General features: G+C 40.4%; 1 protein-coding gene across 6 annotated transcripts; it reads right to left on the reverse strand.

Annotated features, from left to right (window-relative positions):
• Nucleotides 1-3,338: 3,338 nt before the first annotated feature.
• On the reverse strand, nt 3,339-25,868 carry LOC118884860 (zinc finger protein 239-like). 6 transcript variants are annotated; one of them, XM_036832975.1, is made up of 8 exons: nt 25,744-25,868; nt 23,787-23,949; nt 18,623-18,745; nt 16,772-17,011; nt 16,437-16,495; nt 13,877-14,003; nt 12,747-12,839; nt 3,339-4,530 (listed from the first exon to the last, which is right to left on the reverse strand). In XM_036832975.1, exons 5-8 carry the CDS (start codon nt 16,449-16,451, stop codon nt 3,671-3,673), a joined length of 1,095 nt encoding a protein of 364 aa, XP_036688870.1. In that variant the 5' UTR covers nt 16,452-16,495; nt 16,772-17,011; nt 18,623-18,745; nt 23,787-23,949; nt 25,744-25,868; the 3' UTR covers nt 3,339-3,670. The 6 variants fall into 6 exon arrangements, with proteins under 6 accessions (XP_036688870.1, XP_036688864.1, XP_036688866.1 ...); XM_036832969.1 differs by having other exon boundaries at nt 12,747-12,842; XM_036832971.1 differs by lacking the exon at nt 18,623-18,745 and having other exon boundaries at nt 12,747-12,842; nt 16,772-16,904.
• Nucleotides 25,869-27,397: the final 1,529 nt, after the last annotated feature.

The following is a 27,397-nucleotide window of genomic DNA, read 5'->3' on the forward strand; positions in this document are numbered from 1 at the left end:
TAACAGAGTGAAGGAAAAAGGGCATGTATGAAAATACCTATAACTAATATCACACTTAATGGTGAAAACTTTCCCTTCTAAGACAAGAAACAATACAAGAATATCTGCTCTCAACAGGTCTCTTAAACATTGTCCTGGAAGTTCTAGCCAGGGCAATTGGCAAGAAAAAGAAATAAATGGTATCCAAGTTGAAAAGCAAAAAATAAAACTATCTTTATTCACAGATAATATGATCTTATAGAAAACTCTAAAGAATCCACTAAAAAACCATTAGAGCTAATAAACGAGTTCAGCAAAATTGCAGGATACAAAATTGATATACAAAACTCAGTTGTATTTCCGTACAACCAGCAGTGAACAACCCAAAAATGAAATTAAGAAAACAATTCCATTTACAATAACATTAATAAGATACTGAAGAATAAGTTTAACTAATGAGGTATAAGACTTGTACACTGAAAACTACAAAACATATTGTTGAAAGAAATTAAAGAAAACCAAATAAACAGAAAAACATCCTGTGTTCATGGACTGGAAGACAATGTTGGTAAGATGACAATACTCCCCAAGGTTACGGCAGAGTCAGTGCAATCCATATCATAATCCCAATAGCCTTTTTTGCAGAAATGGACAAGCTGACTCTAAAAGTCATATTGTTATTGCAAAGGAATGGCCAAAAATATCTTTTTTCTTGAAGAACAAAATTGGAGGACTCACATTTCTTGTTTTCAAAACTTACTACAATGCTACAGTAATCAAACCAGTATGGTACTGGCATAAAGACAGACATATAGATCAATGGAATTGATGTTGATTTTTTTTTTTTTTTTTGGGCCATGGTGTGTGGCAGGCAGGATCCTAGTTCCCTGACCAGGGATTGAACCCGGCCCCTGCTGTGGAAGTGCAGAGTCCCAACCACTGGACTGCCAGGGAAGTCCCAGCTCAGTGGAATTGACTTGAGAGTCCAGAAATAAACCCATATATATAGTCAATTGATTTTCAACAAGGGTTCAAGACTAGTCAATGGGGAAAGAATAGTCTTTTCAACAAATGGTGCTGGGACAATTGGGTATCAACATACAAAAGAACTAATTTGGACTTCTACCTCATACTATATACAAAAATTGATTCAAAATGGATCAAACCTAAATGTAGGAGCTAAAACTATAAAACTCTTAAAAGGAAAAATAGGTATAACTTTTTGTGACTTTGCATTATATAACTATTTCTTAAATATGACCGCAAAAGCACAAGCATCAAGAGAAAAGAATAAATTGGACTTCATCAAAATTAAAAACTTTTACACATCAAAGGACACCAACAAGAAAATGAAAATACAACCCAAAGAGTGGGAGAAAATCTTTGTAAATAATATATTCATAAGGGCCTGGGATTATACAAATAACTATTACAACTCAAACACAAGAAGATAAACAATCCAATTTAAAAATGGGCAAAGCACTTGAATAGACATTTCTCTAAAGAAGATATACAAATGGCCAGTAAACACATAAAGAGAAGTTCAACATCATTAGTAATTAGGGAAACGTAAATCAAAATCACAGTAAGATACCACTTCACAGCCACTAGCATGGCTATGATTAAAAACAAAACAAACAAACAAAATATGGGAAATGACAAGTGTTGCTGAGGATGTGGAGCAAGTGGGACTCTCATACATTGCTGATGGCAAGATAAAATGGATCTATGGAAAACAATTCAGCAGTTCCTCAAACAGTAAAACAGAATGATCATATGACCCACTAATTCCACTCCTCCATATATACCCAAAAGAATTAAAAGCATATGCTCAATGAAAAACTCATATATGAATGTTTATGGTAGCATTATTCATAAAACCCAAAAACTGGAAACAATCCGAATGTCCGTCAACTTAAAAATGGATTTTAAAATGCTGTATATCCATACAATGAAATATTGTTTGGCCATAAAAAGAATGAAGTACTAATATATGCTACAACATAAATGAACCTTGAAAACATTATGCTAAGTGAAAGAAGCCAGACATAAAAGGGCACATATTGTCTGACTCCTTTTATATGAAGTGTCCAGAATAGGCAAATCTATAGAAACAGAAAGTACATTAGTGGTTGCCAGAGGCTGGGGGAGGGGGAGAATGAAAAGTGACTGCTTCATAGTAACGGGGTTTTTTTCTGGCCTGATGAAAATATTCTGGAATCAGACAGTGGAGATGGTTGTACAACATTGTGAATATATTTAAAACTATTGAATAATATACTCTGAAATGGTTAAAATGGTGAATTTTATGTTTTCTGAATTTCACCTTAATAAAAAAAATTTTTAAACAGAGTGATTCTTTGGAAAAACATTTTAAACAAATCTTTATTTTTTGAAGATATATACTATATAAAGATGACACAATATCCTAGTCTAGGATTTGCTTTAAAATACTTCAGGACTGTGCGTGAGGGAGCAGGGTGGAATAGAGGAAACAAAATTCATCATGAATTGATTACTGAAGCTAGATGATGGGGACATGAGTGTTTGTTACACTGTTTCATTTCTGTATTTGTTTGAAATTTTCCAAGTACATGTAAAAATCCAATGTACAAGACAATACTAAGCCCAGTTTTTTACAAGTTTTAAAATACCCATCAAGGGACTTTCCTGGCAGTCCAGTGGTTAAAACTTTGCCTTCCAATGCAGGGGGTGCAGGTTCAATCCCTGGTCAGAGAACTAAGATCCCACATGCCTCGCGGCCAAAAAACCAAAACATAAAACAGAAGCAATATTGTAATAAATTCAATAAAGACTTTTTAAAAAATGGTCCACATCAAAGAAATCTTTAAAAAAATTAATTAAAAAAATACCCATCAGGGGCTTCCCTGGTGGTGCAGTGGTTGAGAGTCTGCCTGCCAATGCAGGGGACACGGGTTCGAGTCCTGGTCTGGGAGGATCCCACATGCCACGGAGTGACTGGGCCCGTGAGCCACAATTACTGAGCCTGCGCGTCTGGAGCCTGTGCTCCGCAACAAGAGAGGCCGCGATGGTGAGAGGCCCGCGCACCGCGATGAAGAGTGGTCCCCGCTTGCCACAACTAGAGAAAGCCCTCGCACAGAAACGAAGACCCAACAGAGCCATAAAAACAAAACAAAACAAAAAAAACCACATTCTAAAAAAAAAAAAAACAAACCCATCAATTCTACTCCTAAGTATATACCCAAGAGAATTTAAAGTATATGTCCACACAAAGATGTGTACCCAAATACTCACAGCAGCTTTATTCATAACGAACAAAACCTGGAAAACCTGGAAATAACCCAAATGTAAATGTCCATCAACAGGTGAATGGACAAACTGTGGTTCATTCAAACAATGGAATACTACTCTGTAATAAAATGAATGAACCTCTGAATACATGCAACAACATGGATGCAGACACTGAGTGAATAAAGTTCTATATGAAAGATTACATATTGTGTAATTCCACTTGTATGATATTCTATAACTTGCAAAATCAATCTATGGTTTTAGAAGTCAGGATAGTGACTCCCTTTGTGGGGTAGTGAGTGGAAAGAAGCATGCAGAGGTCTTTTGGGAGGGCTGTAAATGTTCTATTTCTCCATCTATCTAAGTGCTGTTGATCGGTCCTCTTTTCTGTATAAATACTAATAAATGCCAAACATCATTAAGCCTGATCCATGTTGTGCACCTCAGCACCCATGCCCTGGCATTCGCCCTGGCCGCGGAAGGCACCTGCATGTGCAGAGCCCAATCCTGGAAGTCTCTCCCTACAGTGCACTTTCTGGTGCGTCTGCAGATGGACTCTCTGACTGAAGCCCTTCCCGCACACGGCACAGGGGTAGGGCTTCTCCCCTGTGTGCACCCTCTGGTGCCTCTTGAGGGCCGAACGATGCCTGAAGTCCCTCCCACAAGCCTCACACCTGTAGGGCCGCTCTCCCGTGTGGACCCTCTGGTGGATACCCAGGTCCTTGCTCCAGCTGAAGCACTTCCCACAGGCCTCGCACCGGAATGGCCTCTCCCCAGTGTGAACACGCTGGTGCAGGTAGAGGTTGGCTCTCTGGCTGAAGCCCCGGCCACATGTGTCACACACATAGGCCTTGTCTCCTGCGTGGTCCTGCTGGTGTCGTGCCAGCGTAGAGCGTGAGGTGAAGCCCCGGTCACATACCTTACAGGCATGAGGCTTCCTTCCTGTGTGGACACTCTGGTGGATCTGCAGGGCTGCCCTGCGGCTGAAGTCCTTGCCACAGTCGCAGCACCTGAAGGGTTTCTCACCTGTGTGGATGCGCTGGTGGATAGAGAGGTTGGAGCTGCGGCTGAAGTCCTTCCCGCACACACCACATCTGTAGGGCTTCTCGCCTGTGTGTACTCGCCGATGGATGGACAGGTTGGAGCTACGGCTGAAGTCCTTCCCACATTCCTCACATGTGTGAGGTTTCTTTCCCATGTGGTCCTTCCTGTGCCTTCTCAGAGCAGATTCTGAGTGGAAGGCTCCGGAACACTCCATGCATCGGTAGGGCTTGTCTCCTGGAAGGAGCACAGGAAGGTTAAGGTCTGTTGTCCTTTCACTGAAGGCTTTTCCACCCCCGTCATATGGAGAGGGCTTCTCTCCCGTACGGGTTCACGGGTGAATTAGAAGGTTTCTGAGCTGGCTAAAGTCTTGGCCACACTGGGGACAGCTATAGGGTTTTTCTCCTGGAGATACTGGCCAAGAGAGAATCCCATCATTCTCATCCTTGACTCCTGGGACAAAGAAAATTAGATGACGAAAGTGAGCAGAGGTTTTGTCTGAGGCTGCACGGTACTCCTGGACACACTTAGGCAGTACTGGTAAGGCAAAGAAACTTCACTGAGTGAAGAAGTGTTGCTGCTGGTCTCTGTCCTCCTGACATTAGGTTTTTCATTTTTGCTTCAAGGGGAATGGGAAGATATTGGGGACCTTTTCCTTAGTCAAGGAAACTAAATGTTACTAGAAACACCAAGTCAAATTCCATGAGCTACAAATGGGTTAATGTTGTCAAAGTATAATTATCAAAAAGCTAAAAATGTAACTTTCATACAATTATGGAGTGAACAACTGTCAAAATTTTAATGAGGAACTAAGAAAATGGTAATGCTGGTTACAAGTGAATTTGAGGAGCTTGGGCATTTAATGCTTTTATAAAAAAAGATATGGGGGGGAACCTTCAAGATGGTGGAGGAGTAAGACGTGGAGATCACCTTCCTCCCCACAAATACATCAAAAATACATCTACGTGTGGAACAACTCCTACAAAACACCTACTGAACGCTGGCAGAAGACCCCAGGCTTCCCAAAAGGCAAGAAAATCTTCACGTACCTGGGCAGGCCAAAAGAAAAAAGAAAAAACAGAGACAAAAGAATAGGGATGGGACCTGTACCTCTGGAAGGGAGCTGTGAAGGAGGAAAAGTTTCCACACACTAGGAAGCCCCTTCACTGGTAGAGACGGGGGGTGGGCGGGGGGGAACCTTCAGAGCCACAGAGGAGAGCGCACCAACAGGGGTGCAGAGGGAAAAGTGGAGAGATTCCCGCACAGAGGATTGGTGCCGAAAAGCACTCACCAGCCCAAGAGGCTTGTCTGCTCACCCACCGGGGTGGGTGGGGGCTGGGAACTGAGGCTCGGGCTTCGGAGGTCAGACCCCAGGGAGAGGACTGAGGTTAGCTGCGTGAACACAGCCTGAAGGGGGCTGGTGCGCCATAGCTAGCCGGGAGGGAGTCCGGGAAAAACTCTGGACCTGCCTAAGAGGAAAGAAACCATTGTTTCAGGGTGCGCAAGGAGAGGAGATTCCTTCCCTGTCTGCCCACAGAAGGCAGATCACCATCTAAACAAGCTCCAGAAGACGGGCGTGAGCCGCGGCTAACAGTTCAGACAACAAAGACGGGCATGAAATGCTAACGCTGCTACTGCGGCCACCAAGAATTCTGTGTGCAAGCACAGGTCACTATCCACACACCCCTGGGAGCCTGTGCAGCCCGCCACTGCCAGAGTCCCATGATCCAGGGACAACTTCCCTGGGAGAACACATGGCGCGCCTCAGGCTGTTGCAATGTCAATTCCAATTATGACTACCATACCCCTCCCTCCCCCACCCTGCCACCTCGCCACCCCCACATGAGTGAGCCAGAGCCCCCTAATCAGCTGCTGCTTTAACCCCATCCTGTCTGGGCGGGAACAGATGCCTGAGGGCGACCTACATGCAGAGGTGGGGCCAAAACCAAAGCTGAACCCAAGGATCTGTGCGAACAAAGAAGAGAAAGGGAAATTTCTCTGTGCAGCCTCAGGAGCAGCGGATTAAATCCCCACAGTCAACTTGAGGTACGCTGCAACTGTGGAATACCTGAATAGACAGCGAATCAACCCAAACTTGAGGCAGTGGACTTTGGGAGCAACTGTAGACTTGGGGTTTGCTGTCTGCGACTGACTTGTTTCTGATTTTTACATTTATCTTCGCATAGTTTTTAGCACTTGTTATAATCGGTGGATTTGTTTACTGGTTTGGCTGCTCTCTCTTTTTTTTTATTGCTCTTTTTATTTTAATAATTTTTAAAAAATTTTAAAATTATTTTATTTATTTAATTTTCTTTCTTTTTTTCTCCCTTTTCTTCTGAGCCATGTGGCTGACAGGGTCTTGGTGTTCCGGCCAGGTGTCAGGCCTGAGCATCTGAGGTGGCAGACGCGAGCTCAGGACACTGGACCACCAGAGACCTCCTGGCCCCACATAATATCAATCGGTGAGAGCTCTCCTAGAGATCTCTGTCTCAATGCTAAGACCCAGCTCCACCCAACGGCCAGCAAGCTCCAGTGCTGGACGCCCCATACCAAACAACTATCAAGACAGGAACACAACCCCACCCATTAGCAGAGAGGCTGGCTAAAATCATACAGACACCCCAAAACACACCACTGGATGCAGCCCTGCCCACCAGAAAGACAACATCCAGCCCCACCCACCAAAACACAGGCACCAGTCCCCTCCACCAGGAAGCCTACACAAGCCACTGAACCAACCTTACCCACAGGGGGCAGACACCAAAAACAACGTGAACTACGAACATGCAGCCTGCAAACAGGAGACCCCAAACACAGTAAGTTAAGCAAAATGAGAAGACAGAGAAATATGCAGCAGATGAAGAAGCAAGGTTAAAAACTCACCAGACTGAACAAATGAAGAGGAAATAGGCAGTCTACCTGAAAACAAACTCAGAGTAATGATAGTAAAGATGATCCAAAATCTTGGAAATAGAATGGAAAAAATATAAGAAACGTTTAACAAGGACCTAGAAGAACTAAAGAGCAAACAAACAATGATGAACAACACAATAAATGAAATTAAAAATTCTCTAGAAGGAATCAGTAGCAGAATAACTGAGGCAGAAGAACGGATAAGTGACCTGGAAGATAAAATAGTGGAAATAACTACCGCAGAGCAGAATAAAGAAAAAAGAATGAAAAGAATTGAGGATAGTCTCAGAGACGTCTGGGACAACATTAAATGCACCAATATTCGAATTATAGGGGTCCCAGAAGAAGAAGAGAAAAAGAAAGGGTCTGAGAAAATATTCGAAGAGATTATAGTTGAAAACTTCCCTAACATGGGAAAGGAAATAGTCAATCAAGTCCAGGAAGTGCAGAGAGTCCCATACAGGATAAATCCAAGGAGAAACATGCCAAGACACATATTAATCAAACTACCAAAAATTAAATACAAAGAGATAATATTAAAAGCAGCAAGGGAAAAGCAACAAATAACATATAACGGAATCCCCATAACGTTAACAGCTGATCTATCAGCAGAAACTCTGCAAGCCAGAAGGGAGCGACAGGACATATTTAAAGCGATGAAAGGGAAAAACCTACAACCAAGATTACTCTACCCAGCAGGATCTCATTCAAATTCGAAGGAGAAATTAAAACCTTTACAGACAAGCAAAAGTTAAGAGAATTCAACACTACCAAACCAGCTTTACAACAAATGCTAAAGGAATTTCTCTAGGCAGGAAACACAAGAGAAGGAAAAGACCTACAAAAACAAACCCAAAACAACTAAGAAAATGGTAATAGGAACATACATATAAATAATTGCCTTAAATATGAATGGATTAAATGCTCAAACCAAAAGACACAGACTGTCTGAATGCATACAAAAACAAGACCCATATATATGCCGTCTACAAGAGACCCACTTCAGATCTAGGGACACATACAGACTGACAGTGAGGGAACGGAAGAAGATATTCCATGCAAATGGATATCAAAAGAAAGCTGGAGTAGCAATTCTCATATCAGACAAAATAGACTTTAAAATAAAGACTATTATAAGAGACAAAGAACACTACATAATGATCAGAGGATCAATCCAAGAAGAAGATATAACAATTGTAAATATTTATGCACCCAACATCGGAGCACCTCAAAACAAAAGGCAAATGTTAACAGCCATAAAAGGGGAAATCGACAGTAAATAATAGAAGTGGACTTTAACACCCCACTTTCACCAATGGACACATCAACCAAAATGAACATAAATAAGGAAACACAAGCTTTAAATGACATATTAAACAAGATGGAGTTAATTGATACTTATAGGACATTCCATCCAAAAACAACAGAATACACTTTCTTCTCAAGTGCTCATGGAACACTCCCCAGGATAGGTCATATCTTGGGTCACAAATCAAGCCTTGGTAAATTTAAGAAAACTGAAATCGTATCAAGTATCTTTTCCGACCACAATGAGACTAGATATCAATTACAGGAAAAAAACTGTAAAAAATACAAACACATGGAGGCTACTACTAAATAACCAAGATATCACTGAAGAAATCAAAGAGGAAATCAAAAAATATCGAGAAAAAAATGACAATGAAAACACGACGACCCAAAATCTATGGGATGCAGCAAAAGCAGTTCTAAGAGGGAAGTTTATAGCAATACAACCCTACCTCAAGATACAAGAATAACCTCAAATAAACAACCTAACCTTACACCTAAAGCAATTAGAGAAAGATGAACAAAAAAAACCCAAAGTTAGCAGAAGGAAAGAAATCATAAAGATCAGATCAGAAATAAATGAAAAAGAAATGAAGGAAACAAGGGCAAAGATCAATAAAACTAAAAGGTGGTTCTTTGAGGAGATAAACAAAATTGATAAACCACTAGCCAGACTCATCAAGAAAAAAAGGAAGAAGACTCAAATCAACAGAATTAGAAATGAAAAAGGAGAAGTAACAACAGACACTGCAGAAATACAAAGGATCATGAGAGATTACTACAAGCAACTATATGCCAATAAAATGGACAACCTGGAAGAAATGGACAAATTCTTAGAAAAGCATAACCTCCAAGACTGAACCAGGAAGAAATGGAAAATATAAACAGACCAATCACAAGCACTGAAATTGAAACTGTGATTAAAAATCTTCCAACAAACAAAAGCCCAGGACCAGATGGCTTCACAGGCAAATTCTATCAAACATTTAGAGAGGATCTAACACCTATCCTTCTCAAACTCTTCTAAAATATAGCAGAGGGAGGAACACTCCCAAACTCATTCTGCGAGGCCACCATCACCCTGATACGAAAACCAGACAAAGATGTCACAAAAAAAGAAAACTACAGACCAATATCACTGATGAACACAGATGCAAAAATCCTCAACAAAATACTAGCAAACAGAATCCAACAGCACATTAAAAGGATCATATGCCATGATCAAGTGGGGTTTATCCCAGGAATGCAAGGATTCTTCAGTATACGCAAATCAGTCAATGTGATACACCATATTAACAAACTGAAAGATAAAAACCATATGATAATCTCAATAGATGCAGAAAAAGCTTTCAACAAAATTCAACACCCATTTATGATAAAAACTCTCCAGAAGGTAGACATAGAGGGAACTTACCTCAACGTAATAAAGGCCATATATGACAAACCCACAGCCAACATCGTTCTCAATGGTGAAAAACTGAAACCATTTCCTCTAAGATCAGGAAAAAGACAAGGATCCCCACTCTCACCACTATTATTCAACATAGTTTTGGAAGTTTTAGTCACAGCAATCAGAGAAGAAAAAAATAAATAAAAGGAATCTAAATCGGAAAAGAAGTAAAACTGTCACTGTTTGCAGATGACATGATACTATACATAGAGAATCCTAAAGATGCCACCAGAAAACTACTAGAGCTAATCAATGAATCTGGTAAAGTAGCAGGATACAAAATTAATGCACAGAAATCTTTTGCATTCCTATACACTAATGATGAAAAATCTGAAAGAGAAATTAAGGAAACACTCCCATTTACCATTGCAACAAAAAGAATAAAATACCTAGGAATAAACCTACCTAAGGAGACAAAAGACCTTTATGCAGAAAACTATAAGACACTCATGAAAGAAATTAAAGATGATACAAAGAGATGGAGAGACATACTATGTTCTTGGATTGGAAGAATCAACATTGTGAAAATGACTATACTACCCAAAGCAATCTACAGATTCGATGCAATCCCTATCAAACTACCAATGGCACTTTTCACAGAACTAGAACAAAAAATTTCACAATTTGTATGGAAACACAAAAGACCCTGAATAGCCAAAGCAATCTTGAGAAAGAAAAATGGAGCTGGAGGAATCAGGCTCCGTGACTTCAAACTATACTACAAAGCTACAGTAATCAAGACAGCATGGTACTGAAACAAAAACAGAAATATAGATCAATGGAACAGGATAGAAAGCCCAGAGATAAACCCACACACATATGGCCACCTTATCTTTGATAAAGGATGCAAGAATATACAATGGAGAAAAGACAGCATCTTCAATAAGTGGTGCCGGGAAAACTGGACAGCTACATGTAAAGGAATGAAATTAGGACACTCCTTAACACCATACACAAAAATAAACTCAAAATGGATTAAAGACCTAAATGTAAGGCCAGATACTATAAAACTCTTAGAGGAAAACATAGGAAGAACACTCTTTGACATAAATCACAGCAAGATCCTTTTTGACCCACCACCTAGAGAAATAGAAATAAAAACAAAAATAAACAAATGGGACCTAATGAAACTTAAAAGCTTTTGCACAGCAAAGGAAACCATAAACAAAACGAAAAGAACCCTCAGAATGGGAGAAAATATTTGCAAATGAAGCAACTGACAAAGATTAATCTCCAAAATATACAAGCAGCTCATGTAGCTCAATATCAAAAAAACAAACAACCCAGTCCAAAAATGGGCAGAAGATCTAAATAGACATTTCTCCAAAGAAGATATACAGATTGCCAACAAACACATGAAAGGATGCTCAACATCACTAATCATTAGAGAAATGCAAATCAAAACTACAATGAGGTGTTACCTCACACCGGTCAGAACGGCTATCATCAAAAAATCTACAAACAATAAATGCTGGAGAGGGTGTGGAGAAAAGGGAACCCTCTTGCACTGTTGGTGGGAATGTAAATTGATACAGCCACTATGGAGAACAGTATAGATGTTCCTTAAAAAACTAAAAATAGAACTACCATATGACCCAGCAATCCCATTACTGGGCATATACCCTGAGAAAACCATAACTCAAAAAGAGTCATGGGGCTTCCCTGGTGGCGAAGTGGTTAAGAATCTGCCTGCCAATGCAGGGGACACAGGTCTAAGAAGATCCCACATGCCGCGGAGCAACTAAGCCCATGCGCCACAACTACTAAGCCTGTGCTCTAGAGCCCGCGAGCCACAACTACTGAACCCACGTACCACAACTACTGAAGCCTGCGCACCTAGAGACCGCGCTCCGCAGCAAGAGAAGCCACCACAATGAGAAGCCTGTGCACCTTAACGAAGAGTAGCCCCCACTTACTGCAACTAGAGAAAGCCTGCACGCAGCAACAAAGACCCAACACAGCCAAAAGTGAATAAATAAAATAAATTAAAAAAAAAAAAAAAAGAATCATGTACCACAATGTTCATTGCAGCACTATTTACAATCACCAGGACATGGAAGCAACCTAAGTGTCCACTGACAGATGAATGGATAAAGAAGATGTGGCACATGTATACAATGGAATACTACTCAGCCATAAAAAGAAACGAAACTGAGTTATTTGTAGTTAGGTGGATGGACCTAGAGTCTGTCATACAGAGTGAAGTAAGTCAGAAAGAGAAAAACAAATACCGTATGCTAATACATATATATGGAATCTAAAAAAAAAAAAAATTGTTCTCATAAACCTAGGGGTAGGACAGGAATAAAGACACAGACATGGAGAATAGACTTTAGGACACAGGGAGAGGGAAGGGTAAGCTGGGACGAAGTGAAAGAGCAGCATGGACATATATACACTACCAAATGTAAAATAGATAGTTAGTGGGAAGCAGCTGCATCACACAGGGAGATCAGCTCAGTGCTTTGTGACCACCTAGAGGGTGGGATAGGGAGGGTGGGAGGGAGACGCAAGAGGGAGGGGATATGGGGATATATGTATACATACAGCTGATTCACTTTGTTATATGGCAGAAACTAACACAACATTGTAATGCAATTATACTCCAATAAAGATGTGAAAAAAAAAGATATTTGCCTCCAATCAAATAAATATTTAAATATTTTCAATTAAATTATCAGCATAAAAAGTCAAATAATATATATTTTTGAAGTTGCTACCCACCCCTTCATGGATTCATAGGATTATTAATGGCATTTTCTCCTGGCTGACTGGTTCTCACCTGAATAGGAGCTTCTTGGTATTTTTTCCTCCATCCACACATCATCTTCTTGTTCAAAATGGGCAATCATTTCTGGTTTGGACAGCAGATGTCCTGCTTGAGGGGAAAGACAGGTGGATTAGGGCAATATGATGTGGACAAGGACCCTGCCACAAGTCAATCTTATCACTTGGTATTCGTGAAGGTCCTATGAAGACTGGGAAAGGTGAATAAAACCACTGTGCATCAAAATCACATTTTATATTTATATATATGTAGGCGCACACACACACACATAAATAAACAAACAAACAAATATTTTCTCCCCCAGAGAAAAAAATGGTTCCAGGAGTTCCAGGAACTTCAGTGAAGAGGCCTATTTGCAATATACAACAGTAATAATTCTCAGTGGGGTGAACAGGCAGTAATGATTCTGTGTCCACCAGAGAAGCACTGCCCAAAGTGTGGTTTGAAGAGACTTATCAAAAATGCAGACTCCATCCCAAATCCACTGAATCAGTAGCCCTGGTGATAGAACGTAGGGACGTAGATTTTTTGGATAACCTTTTACTTTAGAGAAAAATAGCAAGAGTGATACGCAGAACAGAATGCCTGTAGAACCCTAACCCACAGTCACCAATTGTTAATATTTGGCCCATTTACTTTATTATTCTCTCTCACACAATTCTTTTTTAAACCACTTAAGAGAAAGTTACAGGCCCCATGGCTCTCTATGACTAAATTCTTTCAGTACACATTTCCTAAGAACATGTTGTTCCATAACTACAGTACAGCCATCAAAATCAGGAAACTTAACATTGATGCAGTATTAGTATCTAGTTCACAGTTAATTTGTAAATGATGCCAATTGTCTCAAATATGTTCCGTTTAGCACTCTTTTCCTAGATATTTTCTATCTAGAATAAGCCATTGCATTTAGTTGTCTTATCTCTTTAGTCTCCTTTAATTTGGACAGGAACTGGCATTTCTTGCCTTCACCTCAGGTATTTCTATGCACTCTCAAATCTGATACCCACTACCATTAAGGGATCTGGAATATGTGGACCCCCAGATGCAAATCCCCTCAGGATTTACTCTATACAACTGAACCCGAGAGAAAGCAGATGGGTTCAGGAAGATGCTGTTCTCACCCAAGGAGATGAGATTCCCATAGTTCTCCAACATCACTTCTCTGTACAGGTGCCTCTGAGAGGGATCCAGATGCTCCCACTCCTCCTGGGTAAAGTCCACAGCCACATCCTGGAACGTCACCAGCTCCTAAAACAACAAAGTCACCCTCAGACATACCCATTCCCACAGAGGAATGCAGCTGACAAGCACCAGTGACATCTATAAGTGGTCCTGACAGTTTCCAGGGTCCTGAGTTAGACTAACTTAGGCACACACCCATGCACTTGATTGTGTTATATCATGTAGAAGATTGAAAAGATACATGAGGCACATTTTTTTTAATGCTTCAGCCCTTAAAGTCTCTTCGGGTGAGAAGACTCAAACTTCAACCACAGTGCACCAAAAGCTACACAATTCCAGAGGTGTCATCCACACAACATTCTATGAATCAGAATAAGCTTGAGATTTACTTGGGGAAGGGTCCAGAGAAGGAGTCCAAGGTGGGTTGGGGCCATGAGGGCAGGTACCATGGAGAAAGCCAGGTACCAGCCTTGTGGGATGGTTAAAACGTGAGTAGAGGGAAGGGAGGTGGGGAATTCCAGCTGGCAAGAAAAGTGAGTGGACAGTTGTGTGGGGAGGAACAAGACATAGATCAACAATAAGGACTCTTTGGTTAATAAGAAATGCTATATAGGAAACCTCCCTCTGATAATTATATATTAAGAATGTTTATTATGGGCCCCAAATCCCCACTCACACATCCACAATAGAAAGGATATATGAACTCTGGTAGAGTTACATGAAGGACTACTATTCAGTACCAATTCCCAAACTGTGGTTCAGGGACCCATGAGGTTCCCCAAGACCCTGTCAGGGGGGTCTGTAAAGTCAATATTATTTTCATAATAATTCTCAAGGCTTATACACTCTCATTCTCTTACAACAATATGGAGGCTACATGTCGTGTGATCTTGCAACTGAGAAAATGTTGAAGCAGACATGGGATTCCAGCTGTTTTCTATTAGGCCAGACATTAAAGAGATTAACAAAAATATGAAACATTTCCATTCTTCTTTTTTATTTTTTTGTTTTGGAAAATTAAGTACTTTTCATAAAATGTGACATTAACTATAATGGATTAATTTTTGAATGGATTAATAAATATTTTAAATTTTTGTTAGCTTGAACCGCCAATCTGGTAATATTGATAACCCACATAATAAAAGCCATTTTTTAAAGTGTAAAGGGGTCCTGAAACAAAAAGTTTTAGAAACTACTGCTGTACTGAAATGAAAGTGAACAAACTACATATACATGAAACAATATACATCAATCTCACAACATAATATTGAAAAAAACCAGGCACAAAAGAGTACTGTATGTACTCTTGATTCCATTTAAAAAGTTCAAAATCAGACTAAACTAATCTACAGTACTAGAAGTCAGAATAGTGGCTACCACTGTGGGGAAGAGGGGGTTCTCTACTAGGGAAGGGTTTGTTCAGAGCATGAAGAGAGAGGAGAAGGCACAGAACAGCTATAGATTAATTTAGGCTGTTCTAGAACTTCATATAAATGGAATTGATACCAACTGGGGTTCTTCCCCAATCAATAGAAATTGACTAGAGGCCAGATAAGAAATTCAGGCTGGGCTTTATTGGGGCCCCTGCTGCAGCAAGGGGGAGCAAAAACAAACAACAGTTTCTCTTGCTCCCAGAGCGGGGAAGGTGAGCTGGTTCCTTATATCGGGTGAGGGTAGGGGTGTGCCCAGGGGTCGGGCCAGAGGGGTGGCTTAGGTGTTTTGCCCAACCCTTTGGTGGTGCTGAGTGCAGGAGTCATGTGCAGTACCCTGCTTTTGCTCCCAGCTCTTCAGAAGTGGCAGCTGAGTTTTTTTGGTCTTTTTGTATCTTTTGTCCAGAATTTGCCCCAACTGCACATGCATGCAGTTATTTTTAGTCCCTTATAGTTCTTTGTATTTTGTTGCTCAAGGAGACGTTTGTTCAGGTGCAAGCACTGCAGCACTGCAGCAAAAGGTCGAGGGCCCAGCCTGTCTCAGAGTCACATAGTATGTACTCTTTTGTGTCTGGCTTATTTTTCTCAGCATAATGCTTTTGATATTCATTCATGTTGTTATATGTATCAGCAGTTTGTTTCTTTTTTTTTTTTAATGAGCAGTTCTTAATTATATGGATTAACACATTTTATTTATCCATTTATCAGTTGATGGACATTTGGGTTGTTTTTAGTTCAGGGCTACTATAAACAAAGCTGCTAATAGTCGCATACAGATTTTTGTGTGGACATCTATTTTCATTTCTTCTGGGTAAATACAGTGGGATTTCTGGGTCAATGGTAAGTGTGTGCTTAATTATATAAGAAACTCTAAAACTGTTTTCCAAAGTATATTACACCATTTTGTCACTCCTACCAGCAATGTTCAGACTTTTTTGAGAAACTGGAGTAACATATGTCTAGCCCAGGGCCAGCCCAATATACGTGTTATATTGCTCTCCTTCCCCAATCCCCAAAATGAGGTATGTGGGTGATATTTTCAGGGAGAGAAAGTGGACTCTTAATTTACCTGTAATTTGGGCATTTCCTCCTCTTCCTGAAGAAGGGCAGAAACCGCAGAAGGCAATGCTGGGTAAGAAGAAAGAAGCAGTGAAAAATGAACCTGGCTCACTGAAGCAGACCAGTATCTTAGTTACCAAGAAGGGAGAAGGGGCACATTGTATTCAGCTGGTAACACTGGTCCTTGTTTACCATTACCTGACTTTTCTAGGCCCTCCCCTAGAAAGCCTTTTCCTCTCTTTCTACTTTTACAGATGGCCCTTCGACCCAAACACTTTCTCCCTCCCTCCTTGCAAAAACCTACTGAATATCTACTGTGTGCCTTGGTAATGATTTAACTCTCACCTTTCTCCTTACTCTTTGAGGTCACTCCAGCTTCTACATGGTCCCATATCTTGCCCTCCCTGTTAGGAGGGGAATCCCCTCAGCCCCAGTGGCTCTGCTGAGGGAATCTCTCTTCAGCCTCTCCAAACTCCACCTGGAACATCCAGAGGGAGTTTCAGGAGGTGTTGTCTCCACCAAAGATGGAACTCCTGTATGTGGGGGACCTCCTGCAGCCTTCATGCTCAGGTAGCTGTTTTGTTCCTGTAGGCAGGAGAGGAGATGTCCCAGCAGCCCAGACTTCAGGCTGGGTCCTGGACTTCTCTATTTAAGTGAGAGCACAGTTAATAAACTAAAGCTCAGTTAAGGTGATAACTGTTTACTAAGCATCCACTGCGTACAAGGCATGACCCTACTTCCTAGGGGTACCCAGCTCTGGCTTTCTCAGGACTGTAGCTTCACAGGTTGATCAAGTCGCAGGGCAGCAAATTCTGCCTCCTTTGTGAAGATTTCCTGGAAATCTGCCACTTTGGGGATACAAATCCACAATTCTCAAAAGGTGAACTGGTGAAATACTTGAATTTCTCTTTTTAGCTATCAGATCAGTAAATGTTTTAAAATCTGAAAACCTTATCACTAGTGAGGCTGTAGGAAAATGATCAGTCTCATATGCTGTTAGAACATAAATAGGTACAGTCTTCTAGGGGGGGAGCAATTTGATTGTATCCTTCAAATTGAGGGGGCAGGGAGGGTCAGGAAGCAAGGGTTACAAAAGTGAACAAGGAAACTTTTGGGGGTGATAAGATGCTTTGATTATCTTGATTGAGATGATGATTTCATGAGTGTATAAAAATGTCAAAATTGAATATGTTCATATATATTCATGAATATATATATGAATATAAAATTGAACATTTTATGTGCAGTTTATCATGTGTCAATTAATCTTCAATACAAAAAATTCAGTTCACTAAAAAAAATGGTTTTTAATGTACAGAACACCTTTGGTCCCACACTTTCCATTCTACATGTCAGACTTGCACAAGAGCATGAAGATATGAGTGCAGAGATATTTATTGTAGTTACATTTGTAATATTGAAAAACTTTCACTTATCTGAAAGTACATCCACACTGGACCACACAATACTGAATATCTGCTAAAGAATGAGGCAGTTCTGTATATACTGACAAAGAAAGGCAACTTTAGAGTAACTTTACAGAGAAAGCAGCCAAATTGCGTTAAGATTTACTTTTGTAAATTTTTTTTTTTAAAGTATGAGTATTTTACATAGATGTAAATGATTCTCAGTGCATTGGAAGGGAAATTGGACACAGGATAATTCCACGTTCAACTCTATATCCAATTGTACTTTTCTATTTACAACAAGCAATATGTTTAACAAGCAAAATATTATGCTATTTTGTTTTTAAACAAATATAAACTACAGAATAAGAAGTGACATAACAAAATGTTAAGGTGACAGCTGGATGAATTTCAGAGATATTATGCTGAGTGAAGGGAGTACAAACTGTATTTATGCAGTTATAGAACAGGCAAAACTAATCAGAAATAGTGGTTGCCTATGGGGGAAACTGACTGGGAGGGAGAACAAAGGGAACTTTATAAGGTGACAGAAATATTCTGTATATTTACTTGGTTGGTGATTTCATTGCTGTGTATATATATGTAAAAATTCACCAAGATGTACTTAAGATTTGTGCAATTTATTGCATGTAATTTACATTTCACTTTTAAAAGTTTTTGCAAAAATTTAATAAGTTATGGTGATTCTAAAAAACTCTAATTAGCAAAGTCATGCAATAACACCCAGTTTTTAAAACGTCTTTAAAGAGAAGATAACATTATAGATTACCTTAGAAAGAGGTCCATGTTACAATGTTTGGAGAAAAAAATGCAAACTGCAGATTAATATTTTCATTTTAGAAACCATATGCACAGTACCGTGTGGGTTTAGGAGCAAATGCAAAAAAAATTTCTGGAGAGAGAGAACAAGTTGTTTACAATGGTTACCTTTGGATAAATGGGGGACATTTCACTTTCTACTTTCTATTTTTTTATTGAAAACTGGTGGAATTATGAGTTTCTTTTTCTGTCTTTTCTAGAGCTTCCAAAAATTCTCTGATTACCTTGTGTTCGTTAACATTTACAATAAAAGCCTTTAAAAATTAAAAACTCTGAAAAATGCCAAAGGTCCCTGAACAGTCCACCACTTCTTGATTTATACACTAGATTGTATTTCTACTGCTACCTTAAAGGGTGTCATAAATTTCGCACATTTCCTTTGCACTTCTAACTCAGTAAAAAAAGATATCTAGATCTAAAATCTACAACACACAGAGAGTGGTAAATTTAGAGCTTACTAAATGTTCATGTATTTTACAAACAGCATATTCTTGACACTGATAAAAGTTCGTGCGTGTGTTATATACATGTATTTTCCCGCAAGTTCTGGAACATCTATTTTTCTATAAGATTCTTAATTTAAAACCATTTCATGTTGCTCCAAATACATGTGGAACTTTAAATCACTTATTAAAATCTAAGAACAATGGGTAATGTTCTTGTCCCTTAGAGAGTTTGTTACCTTCTTCTTAAAGATCCTGCATGTTCTTTCTTAGGTTCAAAGCAATGTGTTTGATATTCTTGTTGCTTTTGTGAATCTGTCCCCCTTCATTTAATTTCCCAATCAGTTACGGTTATTATAAAAACACTCTTTATTTTTGTAAATTTGTTGTCTAAAACGATCACTTTCCTAAACTCCTTTCTGTTCAAATAGCTTTTCTTTTCCAAGAATTTTTATTTTTATTTTTGAAAAAGTATTACAATGTGCATATGTTTATATGTGTAAAAATACATATAGTGACAAAAGTCTCCCTCTCCCCATCTCTCCTCCCTGGACACAACCTCTGTTAAACTTAAAAAAAAAAAAAAAAAAAAAAAAAGACTATTTTCTGGAGCAGTTTTAGGTTCACAACAGAATTGAGGGGAAGGTACAGAGATTTCCCATAAAACCCCTGCCCCACAACCTTCCCCAGATTGCACAACCTCCCACATTATCAACACCCCCCCCCACCAGAATGGTACATTTGGTACAACTGATGAACCTACACTGACACATTATAATCACCCAAAGTCCTTAGTTTAAATTAGGGTTCACTCCTGTACAGTCAATGGATCTGGACACATTTATAATAACAGGTATTCACTATTATACTTTTATACAGAGTATTTTCCCTGCTCTAAAAATCCTCTGCCTATTCATCTCTCCCTCTCCCAGCCACCCCTGGCAACCACTGATGTTTTTACTGTCTCCATAGTTTTGCCATTTCCGGAATGTCATATGGTTGGAATCATACAACATGTAACCTTTTCTAAATGGCTTCTTTCAGCTTAGTAATATGCATTTAAGTTTAAATATTTCTGTTAAAAGTTAAACACTTTTTATGCATCCATCCTTAAATATGCATATGTTCAAGAAAAAGTCACATATCCTTTTTTTCTCTTCTTCATACAAACAATAGCATACTATGCACACTGGTTTGCAATTTTTTCCCCTAACTATAGAGTTGTATTTTAAAATTAACTTTGAGGTATACTTTATACACAGTAAAATGCTCCCATTTTCAGGGTACAGTTTGATGAGTTTTGACAAACATCTATATTGTGTAACTACCACCACAATCAAGATTTCCTAAATAGATTCAGAAGGACATTCCATACTAGTACTTAAAAGGCTTCTTCCTCCTTCATTATGGTTGCATAGTATTCTATCAACGAAATGCACCATCATTTTCAAACAGCTTTTTAAAAACCTCATTTGAAAGTAATTTCAACTTATAGTAAAGTCACAAGAATAACATAAAAAACTCCCATATACCCTTCACCCAGAATCACCTTTTTGTTAAAACATTTTGCCACATTTGCTTTACCATTCTCACTCTCTCTCTGCACAAATACACACACATAATTTTTTTCTGAACCATTTAAGAGTAGGAGATGTACATCATGCCCCTTTGCCCCATATTCTTTCAGTGTATATTTCCTAAGAATAAGGCTATTCTCTTACATAACCACAGTGCAAATATCAAATTCAGGAAATGTCACAGATTACATAAAAAAGCATTCCATCAATCAAAAATATTCCATTTCTAGTTATCCTAATGATGTCCTTTATAAAATATTCTAACCTGAGAGAAGACTCAGTTCAGTAAATTGCAAGTTCTGCAATTTACTGTCATGTATCTTTAGTGCCCTTTAATCTAGACAGTTCCTCTGCTTTTCTTTGTCTTTTATAACACTAACATTTTGAAGAATACAGGCCAGTTTTATAGAATGTGCAAAGAGTTTTTCAATGGGTAATTTTTAAAGGAAAACAATTACTTATTAGTATATACTTTCTGCAAGTTGGTAGAAAGTACTTCTTTGTTTAGAAATGAAATGATAAATCAATGGCTTCCCATAAATCCAATCTAAAGGCAGAGATTATCAGACTAGATTAAAAAAAAAAACATGATTCAACTAGTTGCTATCTACAGAAGACACCCTTTAGATTCAAAGATACAAACTGATTATAAGTTAAAAGGTGAAAAAAGATATACATAGCATGCAAACAGCAATCACAGCAAGCTAGAGTGGCTATACAAATATCTGACAAAACATACTTTAAACAAAAAATGTTACTAGAGATAAAGAGGGACATTTTATAATGATAAAAGAGTCAATCCATCAGGAAGATATAATGTTTATAAAAATGTAGTGCATCTAGTAACAGAGCACTACAATACATGAAACAAAAACTGACAGAAATGAAGAGAGAAATAGATAATTCAACAATAACAGTTGGAGACTTTGATACTCCAACTTCAATAATAGATAGAACGACTAAATAGAAGATCAACAAGGACATAGAAGACTTGAAAAAAAACTATAAACCAACTAGACCTAACAGACATGTATAGAACACTCCAGCTAACAACAACAGAATACATATATTTTTCAGTAATATTGGAACTTTCAAGCACATGGAACATTCTCCAGGATAGAACATATGCTAGGTCATAAAACAAATCTTAATAAATTTAAAATTACAGAAATAATATAAAGTTTATGTTCTTTGAATACAATGGAATGAAATTAGAAATCAATAACAGGAAAAAATTTAGGAAAATCACAAATATGTGTAAATTAAACAACATACTCCCAAATAACCAAAGGGTCAAAGAAGAAACCAGGTTCCAGGAACTGCTTTCTTTCCTAACCATTTCAGCCTGTGGTGGTAAGGGCTCCATTATGTTGCTAATCCAGGGATGCTGAAACCATCCCACAATGGTCTCTGAAACTTACAAATACTCCCTTCATGAAAGTTTCTTTGATCATTCCTTATAAGTGTGTTATCTGTTTCTTTCTGGGATTCTGGCACACTTCCTGATTCCCCATTTCCACACATAACCGCCAATATCTGGTAACCCCTCTATTTCCGATCTCAGAAAATCACACCACCATGCATGTAGTTGCAAAACTCAGAAATCTATAGTTGACACCTCCCTCAATTAAATACCTAATCTCATTGATTTTATTCCCCCCATACTCTTTTTTTTTTTAATATTTATTTATTTAGGCTGCAGAGGGTCTTAGTTGCAGCATGTGGTATCTTTAGCTGTGGCATGTGAACTCTTAGTTGTGGCATGCGGGATCCAGCTCCCTGAGCAGGGATCGAACCCGGGCCCCCTGCATTGGGAGCATGGAGTCTTAACCACTGAACCACCAGGGAAGTTCTCCCCCACTGCCACCCCACCATTAACTCTTGAATATTTTTGTTTCATTCCATCTTCACTGTGATCACCCTGGTCCAGGACATAATCAGCTTTTATCTGGACCACTGTGGCCATCTTCTACATAAGATTCTATTCCCTCTCTGTCCCCATTTCGATATGCCTTCCACATGATAGTGACATCCAGCTTAAGAGATCTGTTCCCTTCCTCTCCAATCCTCAAATAGAAAAGTTACAGTGGAGAAACCTGGCAGACTCAACATTAAGTGATCAAAGTTAGTATCATAATGAAACAAATCAATGTTCTGTGCCAACTGATATGACAAATTGAGGACACATCACTTCTGTGTTACTCCTGCCAGAAGTGTGTAATCTTAATCTAATCATGAAGAACCAAAAGACAAATCCAATTTGAGGAACATTTAAAATAACAAGCCTGTACTTTTCAAAAATGTCAAGATCAATAAAGACAGAAATGTTAAGAAAGTACTCCAGATTAAAGAAGACTAAAGACAGGTAAGGGCAGGGGGTGTGGGGCATAAAGAAACTTATTAGGGCAACTGGCAAATTTTTATTATTATAAATTGGAGATTAGACAATAGTACTGTATCAATATTAAATTCCCTGAATTATACTATGGCTATTTAAGGGACTGTCTTTTGTTTTTAGGAGAAGCATTCCGAAGTAATTAGGGGTAAAAGACGATGTCTGCAACTTACTCTCAAATGATTCAGAAAATGACAAATATACATATAGAGATGGAATGATAAAGCAACAGGCAAAAAGTTGACAATTGATGAATGTGAATGAAGGGTATACAGGTGTAATTTGTACTATTCTTGCAATTCTTGTTAATTTAATACCACTTAAATTTTAAAATCCATTGCAGTAAGGAAAACAAACAAACCACCTCAACAAGGCCTACAAGCCCTCAAGAAAAGACAATACTTCGCAATGTACACAGTACACACCAGGGCATGTGGAAGAGAGGCTGAACCATTTGTGGACTAAATTAATGAAAAGTAGGGGCAAAGGTTAAGGTGTGCCAAGAGCTCTGATACCAATGGGGTCAAGGGGGGGAGGTAAATTGAGGAGAGAGAGTGGGCTTTCCTCCGGAGTTTCCCAAAGCTGGGCCACGTTTCATGTTTGTCTTAGAGCCCTGGTGGGCACTTCGAGGCAGTGAACAAACATGTCATCTAACTGGGGACAGGGATTACTGCATGAAAGAGGTTAAAAATCACTCACTGAGGGTCTTGCTGCCAGGAACCCTGGGGCCATTTTCTCCTCTTTTCACAGATCTCTCAGGGCCAGCAGATTCCAAAGAGGGCAGAACGGGGAGCCAGGAGCAATGAGGACTGAGTCACATGCCAGAAATCCTCATACTCAGTCTCTGCAGATCCACCCTTACCTAAAGGAAAATAAAAGAGCCATGAGCCAACCTTGACCTGAAAGACCAACGAGAATGTAGAGCATGTTCATCCCGCAACCTCTGCACTCAGACAGGCTTTGCAGAGATACAGCCAGGCCTGTGACTTACGAGTCACCTGTGATACCAAATTCACAACTGGGACACCTCCACCTTTAAAACCTGGAACTATAACTTCCAAAGAGACAACAAAGGAAATACAACTCCCCTACAGCCCTCACTGGCCAACAGTGTGGAGAATTCTCTTTTGCAGATAACTGTCCTGGGAGCTTAGAGAAGCTGCTGACCACTTTAAGCTCTGGGGTTTCTCAGATGCAAAGTGGCAGCAGGCCTTTGGCAATTCACAGAGGGCCTGGCTGGGGGAACAGCCCACCCCGGTGGCTAGCACAATCTGTCCATCCCTCTGATAACACACCCCTTGGCTCACTTATAGAAAAAGCCCTCTGAGTCAGAGGTGAAGGTGGCCTCACAGGAGCATCTACAACAAAAGGGGGGATCCAAGACTCTGGCCCCCCTCCTCAAAGTCCAAGTCACCTCCAAACTAAGGGATGTCAGAACATCTTGTCACCATAAAGACCAAGACTCATGACCCTCACTATATCCCAAACCCAGGGGCACCCACTTCCTAATTCCTCCCCACATCTCCCAAACCCAAGCATGCACAGATCTAGCTGCCCAGACAAACACCTCAGAACATACAGCCTCAATATGCTCCCCCAGTGGACTAAGAATGCTGCCTGCCATATCAGTAAACAAAGGATGTTGTGGCCAGCAAGCCAGTACCCACTGCAGCCGCCCCAACTGTGAACCCTGAGGGGATTCAGGATGGAGAAAAGCAGGATACTGGCCCTAGATAGCTAAGGTGCATATCAAAAGAATGATTTCAATGAGCCCAGACTCTCGCATCTTCCCATACACAGAAAAGCGCTAAATTCATTAACTTGAGATGTCTGGTTTTTTCCTAATTAACAGTAATCTTTTGATGTTCCGACTGCCCCGTTTTTGTTGCAAACCTCCTATATATCCTGGCTTCCCCCTTACCTCTTCAGAGCAGTCCCTTAGAGCAGCGGTCTCCAACCTTTTTGGCACCAGGGACCACTTTCGTGGAAGACAATTTTTCCACGGTGGCGGGGCTGGGGGACGGACATGGTTCGGGCGGTAATGCGAGAGAGGGAACGATGGGGAGTGGCATAGAAAGCTTCTCTGCCTCGCCGGCTGCTCACCTCCTGCTGTGCGGCCTGTCTCCTAACAGGCTGCGGACCGGTACCCGGTGGTGGCCCGGGGGTTGGGGACCCCTGCCTTAGAGCTATCTACGAGGCTGCGTCCTGGTCTTAAGTCCTCAGAAAGTTCACCAAATAAAACATAATTCTCAACTTTTAGGCTGTGCTTTTTGTTTTCAGTCGACACCCTCAAATCCCTGGACCCTGCCTCACTGTCCTGTCCCCACCAACCCGGGGTTGCAATGCACCAGCGGAGCCTCCCAAACCAAAATGCCCGTCATGGGCTGTCCCCTAAATCCAAGGACCCCTGCCTCCAACCCCCAACCCAAGGATGCCGGGAGGCCCACCAACAAGGCGACACGCCATCCCCTTGTTGGTAGTAGATGGGGGTAAATGGTAGTCGCAGCCATCTACCCCCACGTCAATAAAACCAAGAAGCCCCTGCGTCGCCCCTCGGACCCCGAGACTACCGGACTTTCGGTTTTCACGTTCCCCCTTCGCAGGACCCGGGGACCCCTGGCTATTCCTGCTGTCCTCAGCCAGCGAGGGGACTCACCTCTTTAGGCCCGGAGGTCTTGGGCATGGAGGTCGCCACGGGGCCTTCACCAGCCGCTGTTCCACGGAACCAGCGCGACCTACCCGCGCCGGAGACCCAGAAGGCCCAGCCGGTGGTGCCCGTGGGCAAGCAGTAGAGGCGGCCAGGCGACGGGACCACATCTCCCAGAAGACCTTGCGCAGGTTGGGGCGCTCTCCAAGCCCCTCCCCAAGGCGCGATGGGGGCGTGGCGAGGCCGGCACAGGTGAACTCGAAGTCTCACGTGGGATCATCCACCTTGCTAGGACTGGACATACAAACGCAAAACCACACGGGTGCCTCCTCCCACCGTCTACAACCAGGAATGAATAAATAAATAAACAAACAAACAGTAATTTCTGTATTTAGACATAGCTATATTTAAACTAGTATCCTTTCACATAAATATTTGTATTTTCTTAACCTACTTTTTAAATCACATGTATATTGAACATTAAGGGGTTTTCCACAATATTCTGTAAATTCTACATGCCACTTATGTAATTAATGTTTCTCTTTATCGTTAGGTTGTTTCAAATGACTGGTATTACAGGCCACGGTCACCTGTGTTTGGCAGAGACTCAAAGGCAGGCAGGGGAGTGGCAAAGCTTTATAGTGAAAAAAGGGAAGGCTTCAGGTATATTCTGAATGGAGGTTATTGGCATAGAGAAGCTGGAGGTGGGCCAACTACAAGCAGTGCAAATTATGTGATTGGTTTGGGGGTGATGGTTTGGCTTTCTCTGGTTGGTTCTGAGTTGGAAGCAGAGGCAAAAAATAGGGAAGCTGGTATTGACCAAGTTCTGACTGTTCTGGGCTGATTGCTGCCAAAGTTGTAGTTTGGTTTTCTGGTTGGAAACCAGCTGTTTACTGCAGAGTTTGTGGGTCAGAGTTCTGTTGTCGTATACGATCTGGTATTGTGTTTGTATATCCAGTCTCTCAAGTTTAATGGTTTCAAACAACAGCAACCATTTATTTATTATCTTTCATGGTTTCTCTGGGTCAGGAATTCAGAAACAGCCTATCTGGACAGCTCTGGCTCAGATTTTTCATGATAGCTGAACATGGAACAGTGTGAAGTTCCAGGAGCAACTGGGAGCTGGCTGGACATCTCTTATTTCATGTAATCTCAGAGTTTCTCCAGGTGGTATTTCTGTGTAGGGTAGTTTAAGCTTCTTAATAGCATGGTAGCCTAAGACATCTTACGTTGCAGCTCAAGGTTCTCAAGGCGAGAGTCCCAAGAAAGATCCAGATGGAAGTTGTACCACCTTTTATGTCTAGCCTCAGAATCACATAACATCATTTCCACTTACAGTTTTAAAAGCCCATCCAGATTCAAAAGGAGGGAACATGGACTCCACTTCCTGATGGGAAAGTGGCAAGGTTCTGGAAGACCACGTGGAAACAAAAATATAGTCACAGCCATTTTTGGAAAATACTATTTGCCATAAACTGCAAGCAGATCAAAGCAGAAGAAGAAGTTTTAATTTTCAATCTGCCATGAAGACTGCATATTTATATTACTGAGCTGAAGCCATTTGTAGTAAGTAGGAGTGATCAGAAAAATCATGATCTCTAATTAAATTTTAAGAGGTTCAAAGAAGATCTAGCTCCACTGAGCATGTTTAAAGAGACAATGA

This window comes from Balaenoptera musculus, chromosome 19 (genome assembly GCF_009873245.2).
Source record: "Balaenoptera musculus isolate JJ_BM4_2016_0621 chromosome 19, mBalMus1.pri.v3, whole genome shotgun sequence".
In the NCBI taxonomy this organism is placed as follows: domain Eukaryota; kingdom Metazoa; phylum Chordata; class Mammalia; order Artiodactyla; family Balaenopteridae; genus Balaenoptera; species Balaenoptera musculus.